The 11,575-nt window shown below is 39.9% G+C and overlaps 2 protein-coding genes across 2 annotated transcripts; both read left to right on the top strand.

The window, feature by feature from the left end:
• The first annotated feature begins 237 nt into the window (after window positions 1-237).
• On the top strand, window positions 238-8,003 carry ssx2ipa (synovial sarcoma, X breakpoint 2 interacting protein a). Its single transcript, XM_063461481.1, has 14 exons — window positions 238-514; window positions 1,332-1,472; window positions 1,760-1,923; window positions 2,069-2,278; window positions 2,766-2,876; window positions 2,975-3,110; window positions 3,193-3,268; window positions 3,356-3,536; window positions 4,872-5,022; window positions 5,158-5,294; window positions 5,606-5,779; window positions 5,877-5,994; window positions 7,249-7,402; window positions 7,561-8,003. The coding sequence occupies exons 2-14, from the start codon at window positions 1,439-1,441 to the stop codon at window positions 7,703-7,705; spliced, it is 1,791 nt and encodes a 596-aa protein (XP_063317551.1). The 5' UTR covers window positions 238-514; window positions 1,332-1,438; the 3' UTR covers window positions 7,706-8,003.
• A 147-nt stretch (window positions 8,004-8,150) lies between these two features.
• Window positions 8,151-10,314, top strand: LOC134616597 (guanine nucleotide-binding protein G(I)/G(S)/G(O) subunit gamma-5-like). The gene is made up of 3 exons (XM_063461482.1): window positions 8,151-8,364; window positions 9,550-9,692; window positions 10,037-10,314. The coding sequence occupies exons 1-2, from the start codon at window positions 8,284-8,286 to the stop codon at window positions 9,673-9,675; spliced, it is 207 nt and encodes a 68-aa protein (XP_063317552.1). The 5' UTR covers window positions 8,151-8,283; the 3' UTR covers window positions 9,676-9,692; window positions 10,037-10,314.
• The last annotated feature ends 1,261 nt before the right edge of the window (window positions 10,315-11,575 follow it).

The following is an 11,575-nucleotide window of genomic DNA, read 5'->3' as shown; positions in this document are numbered from 1 at the left end:
CTTCTGTTAGTTCATAAAGCTCTCAATGGTTTGGCCTCCGGGACATCTCAGACTTGTTTAACCCAAACAGACCTGCAGGACATCAAAACAGGCTTTATGTGTAGTAATACCTCCTGCAGCCACAGGGGGCGCGGCAGTGACATTTATGACACCTGACTGTGGCACCTGACGGCATTTCTCATTTGCATAATGTACACCCAATGCACGGCCCTCATACTGGTTGCCTAACAACGGTGCCACCAATAACAATGCAGTTTGATTGGACGACAGCGGAGGAATAGACTTCAAAAAAAAAAAATACAAACGCCGCAGCAGCCAGATTCTGCCCATTAACCTGTGGAGGTATTTGCTGGGCTGTGTCGGGAATTTTGATACTTATTGCCGCTGTTGACAGGATGTTGACTGGAGTCTACACTGGAGTTGGAGGTGTTTTCGGGGAAGGAGTGTATTAACCGTGCCAGCACCAGCACGGAGCTAAACTGTGGGATTTAGTTGACCCGTTTCACGCCCTTGAGTGAGTATCTTTGTAGTGTTGTCATGTTAGCATGGCTATTATCCTGTTGGCTAACTAACATCACGGGGGAGAAACACGGCATGTGTGAACGTTATTTATGCTTAGCAGCGTTAAGCTTCTAAGGTATTTCTCTATAGCCATGTAGAGGTCTAGCAAACGACACAGCAAAGTAAGCAAGCATGTTTGCTGGATTACGTACGTTTAAGCAGCTCCTGACGTTAAGCATTGAGTGTGTCACGTCGTAGCACGTCTGACTTTATCGCCTCTTCAGTGTGTGTATTTCTAGATAAAAGCTGCGTAAGCTCTCTGCTTCATTAGATAAACTGGAAAGAGTTGGCTTGTGAGGCAGCAGGCATTTCCCATGATTGGTGGTTGCGTCCAACCGTTTTAACACCCCCCAGCTTTTCAGTGCGCCGTTTTTTCCTTTTATTCATTAACACAATGAACCTGTACCTGAATGCAAGTCACGGCGGTAAGGCTGTGGGAGTGGCCCCTTTAGTTTAGTGTGTGGTTCAGCCTGTTTCACCGAGCATGTCAGTGATTAAAGTTAAAAAACAAACAAGTAGAACAAATGAGTGTGTCAGATTTACTCTCTGTAATGGATTCTCTTATTTTTATCTCTGTAATCCTTTGGTTTGAGGCTCAGATCATCTTACAGCCCAGCATGGATGCCAGTAACCAATAGGAGCACCCTCCTAAAACCCATTTGAATCCCCCTCCAAACCGGCACACATCTGACAGTTAATCCTGTGAGGATGAAGCTTCGGCTCAGATTATCTGTTGCTGGTCTGTCTCATGACTTGATGCTCTGTTGCAGCGCTCTGTTCCAGTGCTGTCCTCTGATCCACAACCCCCGGCTGCTTAATCCATCTCCCTGGTGACAACTTATGACCTCGTGTCCTCGTGTCCTGATGTGTTGGTGATATGGGAGAGTGGTGGACAACTGAGGCATCGATGGGTAACTTTGTGTGTGTGTGTGTGTGTGTGTGTGTGTGTGTGTGTGTGTGTGTGTGTGTGTGTGTGTGTGTGTGTGCTAAAACGATGCATTTGATAGAGCGCTTCAAGAATAGCAAGTCCCATTAGCTTTTTTTGGGGGGGGGGGGGCGCTCTTTAGAGGTGACCCACATTTTTGTTCTCATTTCTCATCTGCGACCTAATTCAAGCCTCTCTTTAGAGGAAGAGAGCAGTAGATGTAATGTATCCACAGTTTCAATATTTTTCCCTTTCTTTGTTCTGTGTTTACAGAAAACTATGAGATATCCAGCATATCACATGTTACGATGTCACCCTCGAGACAGAACAACTTTGTGTCATCGTACTCGTTTCCCTTGGCAAAAAGCTCCTACAGTGTAATAAGTGCCTTTTGCACAGAGGATAACATTCTTCAGTGCATTCCATACATCAATCAGGTATGGAAGGCCCTAGGTTTATTATTATTATTATTGATTGTTATTATTACTACTTGAAGTGTTTGGTTTATATGCAAACTTTTTATTGTCTCCAAAAAGATAACCTCTAGACAAGGACATACTTTTAATTTCCATCCCCCCACAGGAGCTCGCCTCACTGGGCCTCTCCTCTATGTATATTGAGGCCACCTCACCAGAGGGGACTGGCCTGAATGCAGTGCCGGCTCTGAATGCCATGTATGAGCTGCTACAGATTCACAGGCGAACTATGAGCACTGTAGAAGCGCTTGAGAAAGAGCAGCTAAAGAAATCCAGCACCATGGACCTTATGCAGACGAGCAATACCAGACTCAAGGCATGTATAACCGCTGATCTTTCTTTTAATGTACTTCCAAGAGAGAACGTGTCTCTTTCATTTCTCTGTGGAGCCAACATTTTATTTCATTGGGCTGTAATCTGCGTACAGATGTCTTGGAGTAATGCAGTGTCACATATTGTCACCTCTTAGAGATATGAAAACACGGTAGTGTGTACACACTGTGAATATCCCCACTGAACATTGTCAGCCAAGCAAAGACAGACCTTTTAGAGCTGTGTGCTGTGACGTGCTTTCTGTCACTTTGATGGTATCTGGTTGTGATGCATAGTCCCTCTATTTTGTTTTGTTTTTCTAAACATGCTGCTAGGAAAAAAATAAAGGTCATTTGATTCACATAGAATTTCATTTGATTATTATTTATTTATAGTGTATTTTTTAGTTTATTAGATTATTTAATTTGATTTATAGAAAATCTTCAGACAGCACATAACAGTTTTAAGTCATGTATCGTGTTTCCTTCCAGGATCAGTTGGAACTGTCAATAAGGGAGAAATCTGGTCTGCATGAAATGGAGAGGCAGCTGCAACTGAAAATTAAGACTTTGCAGAGCTGCTTAAAAACAGAAAAGGATGAGGTACAGCTTCTTCTCACACTGTGGTTTTGTTACTAATACTAGTTATTTCAGGATGCAAAAACCTGACAGCTTGTAAATAATCAATTATTTCTGGACAGGTCCAGAAGCTCCAAAGTATCATTGCTAGCCGTGCCTCTCAGTACAGTCATGATGCCAAAAGAAAAGAGAGAGAAGCTGCAAAGCTCAAAGAGCGCCTCAGCCAGCTGCTGGTTGACAGAAAGGATAAGAAACTAGGTAAATGTGCTTAACTTAAACAAACAATGATTTGCATAATTTTGTGTCAGTTCTTTTGGATTTTCTCTTTTTCCTCAAATAGCTATTGATGTACTGAATTGCTTGGGACGGTCAGATGGGAAAAGGGGTCACTGGAAGACTGCAAAAGCGACAGCCAGGTATTTTGAAAGAAATTCATTTAACCATGGAAATTGAAAAAAGTGTAATATTATTTACATAAACTGATCTGTCATTGATTTCTGCAGCCACGAGGGTGAGATGTACAAGTCTTTGCTCAGTGACTACGAGGCGAGTCAGAAGTCTTTGATGCTGGAGAACGCTGAGCTTAAGAAAGTCCTCCAGCAGATGAAGAAGGAGATGATTCATATCCTGAGTCCACGCAGTTCTTCTGGCAGAGGAGCCACTGCTGATGACAGCCAGGAGCAGGTATTTGAGACAGACACACAAACACACACCTCTGGTAGATGGGTTTGAAAAGCTAGGATTGATGGTTCTCTTATGGGCAGGAAACCATCCAGATGGTGAATCATGAACTTCATATGTACATTAACGTGTCAGGGGAAAAAATATCAGAAGATATTTTAGATTGAAAGTTTGGTACTGGCTATAATATTTATCCTTGCAAGGTGTCACAATAATGTGATGGTATCTATTCACAACTTTTACAGGCCTACCTTATGAATAAAAGTTTTACACAATTTTTAGTTTTATAGTAATCCGTGACCCAGTAAATTGTTTTGTGTTGGGTTGTTTTGTTTGTTTTGTTTTTTTTTTTTTTTTACCCATAAATAGCTCATGCACTGAAATTACCAGGTTGTTATGTTTAAATCATTTTGGACTTTGCTTTTTGGACAATAAACCAAAACATAAAAGAAGAAGAGGACTTTTATTGCTGTTACAAAACTCAGGTGTACTTATGCCTCCAACAAGGGGGGTATAAGAGCTGGGTCTTGTTTCCTCAGCAGTAGGTTTAATTCAGAATTGCAAAAGGCGGGTACTTTCTTGTCACTGCCTCTGGCATAGCTTGTTAGTCCAGAAAGCTGTTCAGGGCTTTGTTGTAAATTACTTTAGATTATTAGAGGTGGGAATCGCCACACCCCACAATACGATATTATCACAAATATTATTGTGAATTTTTTTTTTTTTTTAAAATAAACATTATGCTGTATGTTGCTATCAGTCTGCAATTGGATAGGGTCAAGTTGGTAATCACATGCAATATGTTCCTGAGGAGACAGAAACTAACTGTGATTGTCAAAAATATCACCTCTATTGCTGTCTATAGAAAGTCACATTTAACAGAAATTCACATTTTACTATTACATTTCCATTGGCAGCTGGTTGAGTCGAATTCCCTCGAGTTGTGCTCACTGACAAAGCCTCGTTCAAATTGATGGAAACAAGGTAGCAGTTAGTCTGCATTTATAAATTAGGAATGAGACGCCACCTTGTAGTGTTATTTGGTGTTGAAGTTGAAATATTTAACAAAGCAGACCAATACGTTGTCTTATGTAACCTTGCCAAATGGACTCAGCCAATACACCAATAGATCATACCTGTAAGCGAAAGTGGTACAGTGCTTTAGTCTTGTTACCATATTAAATTGTTGCTTTTGTTTGTTTTTTACATAGATACAAAATACAAAGAGCACTAAAACTGGTCCATAAATGTTTACCAGAGTATTAGAAATGACATGTCTGAAGTTCAAATCTCCTGATTTCCTCCTTTTAAGCCCACTATATTGTTTTGGCTGTTTTGCAGCATCATGATTCGGATGGGGAGGAGAAAACAGGAGACACCAGCAGAGAAACTCTGGATCAGTCCTGTGAGCATGCCAGGGAGCAGCTAACAAACAGCATCCGTCAGCAGTGGAGGAAGCTGAGGAACCATGTGGAGAAATTAGACAGCCAAGGTAGATTCGGCGTAGACACAATGGCACAACTTTAAACATTTTTCATCTGCAAAACTTTTCCTTTGTAGCTGAATGTGTCATGCCTGGAAAGAAACCAAAATTATCAGCTTATCCATTTGGTTTTTGTTTGTCAAGTCTCTCAAGTGCAGAATCAGCTGGAGTCTAATAAAGAGATGATACCTCTGGAAACCCACGAGGATGAGATGGAGAGGATGAGGTGTGAAGTCCAGCAGTGCAAAGAGTTCATTCATGCACAACAGCAGCTACTTCAGGTCAGCATCTGATGAGAGGCAGTCAGTGTGTTTACAAAGGGGAGGACGTGTGTGTGCACGGGTTCTTACTATCTTGGTGGGGACCAAAATCCAGGTCCCCACAGGGTTGAAGGCATTTTTCACACTCAAAATATGGTTTTAGTGTCAGGGTTACAATTGGGTTATGATTAGGGTAAGCGGCTAGGGAAAGCATTATGTCAATGGGATGTCCCCACGAGGGTGTTTCTGGCCTGTTAATCAGTATCAAAAATGATTTAGGAACATTAAAAAATAATATGGTATCAAAGGAATAACCACTTCTGCTTTTGCAGCAACAACTCAACACCTCGTTTGACGATGAGACTGCCGCTCTTCTTAATGACTGCTACACACTGGAGGAGAAGGAGCGTCTCAAAGAGGAATGGCGGCTCTTTGAAGAACAAAAGAGAAACTTCGAGAGGGAGAGAAAGAACTTCACCGAGGCTGCTATTCGTCTGGGCCGAGAGGTACTGAAGGCTTCTGATTTGGTCCCGTAGTTAAATTGAGCACACATTGTGATGGTGGTGGTGCATTTACTTCTTTGGGATCTTTTTTTTTTGACAGAAAAAGGCCTTCGAAGAGGATCGCGCTTCATGGCTCAAGAATCAGTTTTTGAATATGACTCCCTTTACAGACCGAAGGAGATGCTCCTCATCAGATGGTCACAGTGCCTTGTCAGTTAGTAAGTTGGTGCAATTTAAATTAAGGTGCTTTCTGGAGTGGGCGGTTGAATGACGTAGCCTCTTAGTGGTTAAATGTTTTACTTACTAACATGGCTAAATTTGGGCACAATTGCAACCCCAATTCTGAAAAAGTTGGGATGCTGTGTAAATGCAATGAATTTATTTTATTTTTATTTTTTTAATTCCAGATTTTTACTCAGGGTAGAAACAACAACATAGAAAGCATAAAACGTTTTAAAATGGACAATTGTAAGAAAAATATTCACTCATTTTGAAATTCGATGCCATTAACTCATCTCAAAAGTTCGGACAGGACCATGTTTACCACTGAGCAGCATCCCCCTCTTCTTTTTATCAATCGTCCATAAAATCTTACGAGAGAACAGTTTTCTGCTTTGCCACAGTCCATTTAAAAGCGTTTTCATCCATAGAAGATGTCAGCATTTTTGGATCGTGTGCAGATATGGTCTCTTCTTTACATGATGGAGCTTCAACCTATATTTGTGGACGGCACAGCAAACTGTGAAAGATTTCTGGATGTTTTCCTGAGCCCGTGCAGTGACTTCCATGACAGAATCGTATCTGATTTTCATGCAGTGCTGCCTGAGAACCCAAAGATCAGACATCCATTGTTTTCAGCCTTGTCCCTAGCACACAGAGATTTCCCCAGATTCCTACAATCTTTTCAATCTCATTTACTGTAGATGATGGACATATTCATAGTCTTTGCAATGTTATTTTAAGGAACACTATTCTGAATTTTGTGAGCCCATTTCCATCTTTCTAGAAACTCAGCCTCTCTAAGATGCACTTTTTTCTTTTTTTTAATGCACTCCATCATATTTCTGTTACTAACTGATTTACTTGCGAAATGTTCCTTCCTGCTGTTCTTTAGTACCACCTACTGTTCCAATTTGTTGTGGCCTCTGTCTGAGCTATGAAATGTGTCACTCCCATCAAATTTAAAATGAACCAATATTTCCCCCCCCCCTTCAGTTTAAACACTGGATCTGTTTCCTATGTTCTATTGTGAATACAATTTATGAGCTATCCAAATCATTGCACAGCTCCACAATATCACATCGCCAAGTCAGTCTTGTTTATTCAGTACCATCTGCTTGGGGACATCAGTGAAAACTACAAAAACTTAGTGTAAGAGAAAGACTAACAAATAATAATTTTCTAATACTGCATATGAACACCTAATGCATTACCAGAAAACTGTTGTCCTTAAAACACGGTCTGTATTGCAGGAAGTGAGCCAGAGATCAGGATGTCTTCAGTGAAAGCTCAGCTGGCCAAATCATCTACCTACACGACGTTCTCCACTCCCAGATCTTCACAAAGTGCTGCTGTGCCATCAACTCCTGAACTTTACCGGACACTCACCTTAATACCAGAAAGCAGGTATTAGTGAGTTACTAGATAACTGTTTTCAGGGATGGCATTTCATTCATGCAGTGAAATGCTCTGCACGATATTAAATGTGAATGTCTTAACAACAGATACATGAATCAGTGAGGATAAGAGACTCTTACTTAGTGTATATATTTTTCTCTTTTTAGTTCCTCCAGACATTCAAATCGAGGACTCTGGCAAGAGTGTAGCACCATTGAAGATGGAGATAATCGGGTCAAGGCAAAAAACAGAGGTCGATGCAGTGACTTGAGTATTTTCTCTATGGGTGAAGATGAGAACAGCCTCAGTTAAAGAACTTTAAGTGCCTTTTTTGTTTTTATCTCTGCAACAAGCTTTAGTTTAAATCTGTGGCTGAAATCCATCAGCTCTGAACAATCATTTTTCAATGGATGTGCACAGACAATTCACCAAAGCTTTATCACACAAGAAAGCACTTTAAGTCTGCCATAGCTCATTTCTTTACTGACAATTCAGATTTTAAGCTGTATTTCAAGGAAGGGTACCAAGCAATGATAAGAGTGTGTTGTAGCCAGAAATTCTTTTCTACCTGTTGATTGTACTGAAATTACCTTTTATGTTTACATAATCTATAAGTATAAATTATGACTTGAAGTATGTATTGCATTAACATTAGATCGATTAGATCTGCTCTCAAGAAGTAATAACAATAAAGATTTTTTTTTTAATATAATGAAATAAGTTTCCCTTTCATTTGTCGCCCCCTGGTGGATTGAATCGGGAGTTGCAATTAAAAGTGTGAACAACCGGAATCCGGATATCGTCATCTTTGCTTTTGTCTCAGCAGCAACCAGTAGAGACGTGTTTCCCTCCGCCCAGCGTTTTATTTCAATCACAGAAAAGGCATAAAAATGTCGGGTTCATCCAACCTGGTGACCATGAAAAAGGTGGTACAGCAGCTTCGTTTCGAGGCAAGCATAAACAGAGTTAAGGTAAGTAAAAGTGACTTTTTTTCCTGACAATTAACGGAAAAATCTGCGAACAGCGCTAGCTGTTGCTGGATGCTAGCACCGTGATGCTAATTTGGCCGAGAGTATCTGTGAAGCAGGGCGTTGTTTGTACCGAGGGGGAAGTGTTGAAGTTTCGCGCTGCTTGTAATCATAAAACAACGCCCGAGTAACATAAGATGATGACGACACGATAGCTGTAGTTGGTTACGAATTTAACGAAGCGATTTAAGATCAAATGTTAAAACTGTAGCTTAGCAATATCTTCTCTCCCCCCCCTCCCCCAGTGTAGCTAATGTTTTTACTTGACAAAATAATTATTCAAAGTAAGGTTCTAGATAGCACATTTCTTAAACTTACAGACCAGGGAAACACCATATACGAGACAGATGTATTATTTTGTTTTAATTTTTGTAAACTAAGTGTAGTGGGCATTCCTTTTTGAATTCACATTTTATGTTACTAATTATGTTATAAGATTTGAATAGGTAACTTGACATAAGCACATAATTAATGAAGAATGAGAATGATCGTTTTTATTAGCTACTTCTGCAAATTCAAACACTGAACGTTTTTCCAAATACTGTCTATAACGACATTCAAACAACCTAAAAGACTGGATTCAGTCATGGTTGGAGAAGATGTGCCTTGTTTACAGTTCCATGTAAATGAAGAGCATCTATTTTAAAAGAATTCCTGCATTTCCAGTTGTACCCCAAGCAAAATTGGACACCAAGGCTTCATCTCTGATATTGGTGGGCTTAAAAAGTGCATTCTACAGTTTCCTTTACAGTTGTGCAGTGGAGTATTATTAGCCCTGTTCAGGTCTGCAGTTTCAGGGGTGGCTGGTAGAGCAGGTCATCTGCCAATCGGAAGATTGGTGGTTCAGCCCCTAGATCCTCCAGTCTGTATGGCAAACATTCTTGGGCAAGATGCTAACCCCAATGTTTGATAGAAAGCACTTAAACCTTCCAATAATGGCTGAATGAGCCATGTTGTATAAAGCACTTTTACTGCTCAGGTAGAGTAGAAAAGCACTATATAAGATCCAGTCCATTTTCCATTCTTCCCAGCTCCAAAAAGCATCATACAGGTGACTGAGCAGTCATTCAAAAATATTGTGAGGCACTTGCTCTAAATGACTCATGTACTTTTTCTTGTCTTCACCAGGTTTCCCAGGCAGCTGCAGATCTACAACAGTTTTGCATACAGAATGCTCTCCAAGACCCTCTGCTCACCGGTGTGTCATCCAGCACCAACCCTTTCAGGCCGCAGAAGGTCTGCTCCTTCTTGTGAAACCACTGTGTCCATTGGTAAGTCAGCCACACTTTTAAATATGCACATACATGTTCTGTTGCTGAGCTACACATGTCGTCTTTACTGTGTATTCAGATTTCTTTCTTGAATTGTAAAACATCTGAGACTTGACAGTAACATTGACAGTATTTTCTAATAAATTGATCTAACGCTTGTGTGACCTGCAGGTGGATACTAAAAGAGTTGCTTTTTTTAATACTATGAAACCTTGTTTCAGTTTATACAAATACTGTTGCATTGTAAATCAATAAAAATAGTCTGAATAAAATCTTCTCATCCTGAGCTGTTTAACCATTTAAAATGATTCTCTTTTCTTTTTTCCCTTTCTCTTGTTCTGTAGGCCTTCATTTTGATGCTACAGGGAAAAATTGACCTCAGCACTGCTCCTTATGCCAAGCCATTATACTGCCATGGGAATTCTCAAAAGTAGAACTCAATGGATTTAAAACAGGAAGAAGACTGGCTATTTTTAGATAAGGTAGAAGACAGGAGACGGTATTATTTTCCACGGCACAGGGTGATTTTTGACTCAATTATTGTGCCTTTTCTATTCTATTTTAGTCATCACTGTTCTCAACTTTTTTGTATTTAATGAATAAAATATTCTTTACTACTCAAGTTATTGCCGTTATCCTTTTCTTGTTTAAAACAAAATCAGAATTCAGCAAATTGATATAGTTCCATATTATTGTCAAATTCAGCTAATATGAGGGAAATTAGTTTCATGTAGCCTTAGAGGCAACAGTTATGGAAACAGCTTGTGTATGAATCATTAAATGGACCAAAGGAAGAGTTTGGGTCAAAAGATGCTGCATTATACATGAAATTGGTGATGAGAGAAGTACTTTGATCTGTTTCTTGAGCCAGAATTAAAATGGGCACAGTGTAAAATTTATAGCAATTCAATATTTTCACGCTGTTTTGTTTTTTGTTTTGTTTTGTTTTTTGTTCTTAAATCAAAGTATTTGAACAGGTAAGTAGGCCAAGTGTCCTAGGTCATGATCGGGACTCCAAACTGTGATATTTAAATGTGCATACACAGAGTTTATAGTGCATTAAATTTGACAGGATTTGTTTCCTGTATTCAACTTACTGTACCATGCCATCTTTATAAATAAAGCACTTTAAAATAAACCAGGGTCCACAAAGTGGTGTACATATACAAATAGCATAAGCAGAAAATGTTAAGAATAGAGAATTAGGGAAAAACAGTCAACTTCTTAAAAAGTGCTAAAGGCTTCAGCAAATAAATCTTTTCTGAGTTTTAAACTCAGAAAGAGAAGAGGTCTGCTTAACCTGCAAGGGCAGATCATTCCACAACTTTGGAGCTGCTATAGCAAAAGCACGGTCACCTCTAAATTTACGCCTAGTTTTGGCACCTTAAGGAGCTGCTGATTGGAGGACCTAAGGGAGCAGGCAGGCTGTAGTAGTTCAGGGACGCTGAAATTAGACCCAAGGGGTAGCAGATATGGGGAGAAAGGAAGGCCTCAACCTGAACCCTGTAGGACTCCGCATTGAAGAGAAGCAACAGAGGATACAAACTTACCAAGTTTCACAGAGAAAGTTTCCTCTGCCAAATAAGATCTGAACCACTGCAGTGCAGTACCGCTAACACCCACCAACCTAAATGAGAAATAGAAATTTTATGATCCACTGTATCAAAGGCAGCAGTTAAATCTAAAAGCACATTAATAACACAGTTACCTGAGTCAACTTAGAGTAATGTAGTCAACTACATTTATGATACAGGATGTGGAAGAACTTGAGAGGAAGGTGACCCACTGTATTTTTCTATCCAACTATGCTTTTACTGTATTGGCAGATCCCTGTCATGATAAAAAAAATTAAGTTGTTACCAACTGGATGGTTTCCATATAGT

The sequence above is a fragment of the Pelmatolapia mariae genome, linkage group LG18, assembly GCF_036321145.2.
Source record: "Pelmatolapia mariae isolate MD_Pm_ZW linkage group LG18, Pm_UMD_F_2, whole genome shotgun sequence".
NCBI classification, from domain to species: Eukaryota; Metazoa; Chordata; class Actinopteri; order Cichliformes; family Cichlidae; genus Pelmatolapia; species Pelmatolapia mariae.
This window is presented reverse-complemented; position numbering and strand designations above follow the sequence as displayed.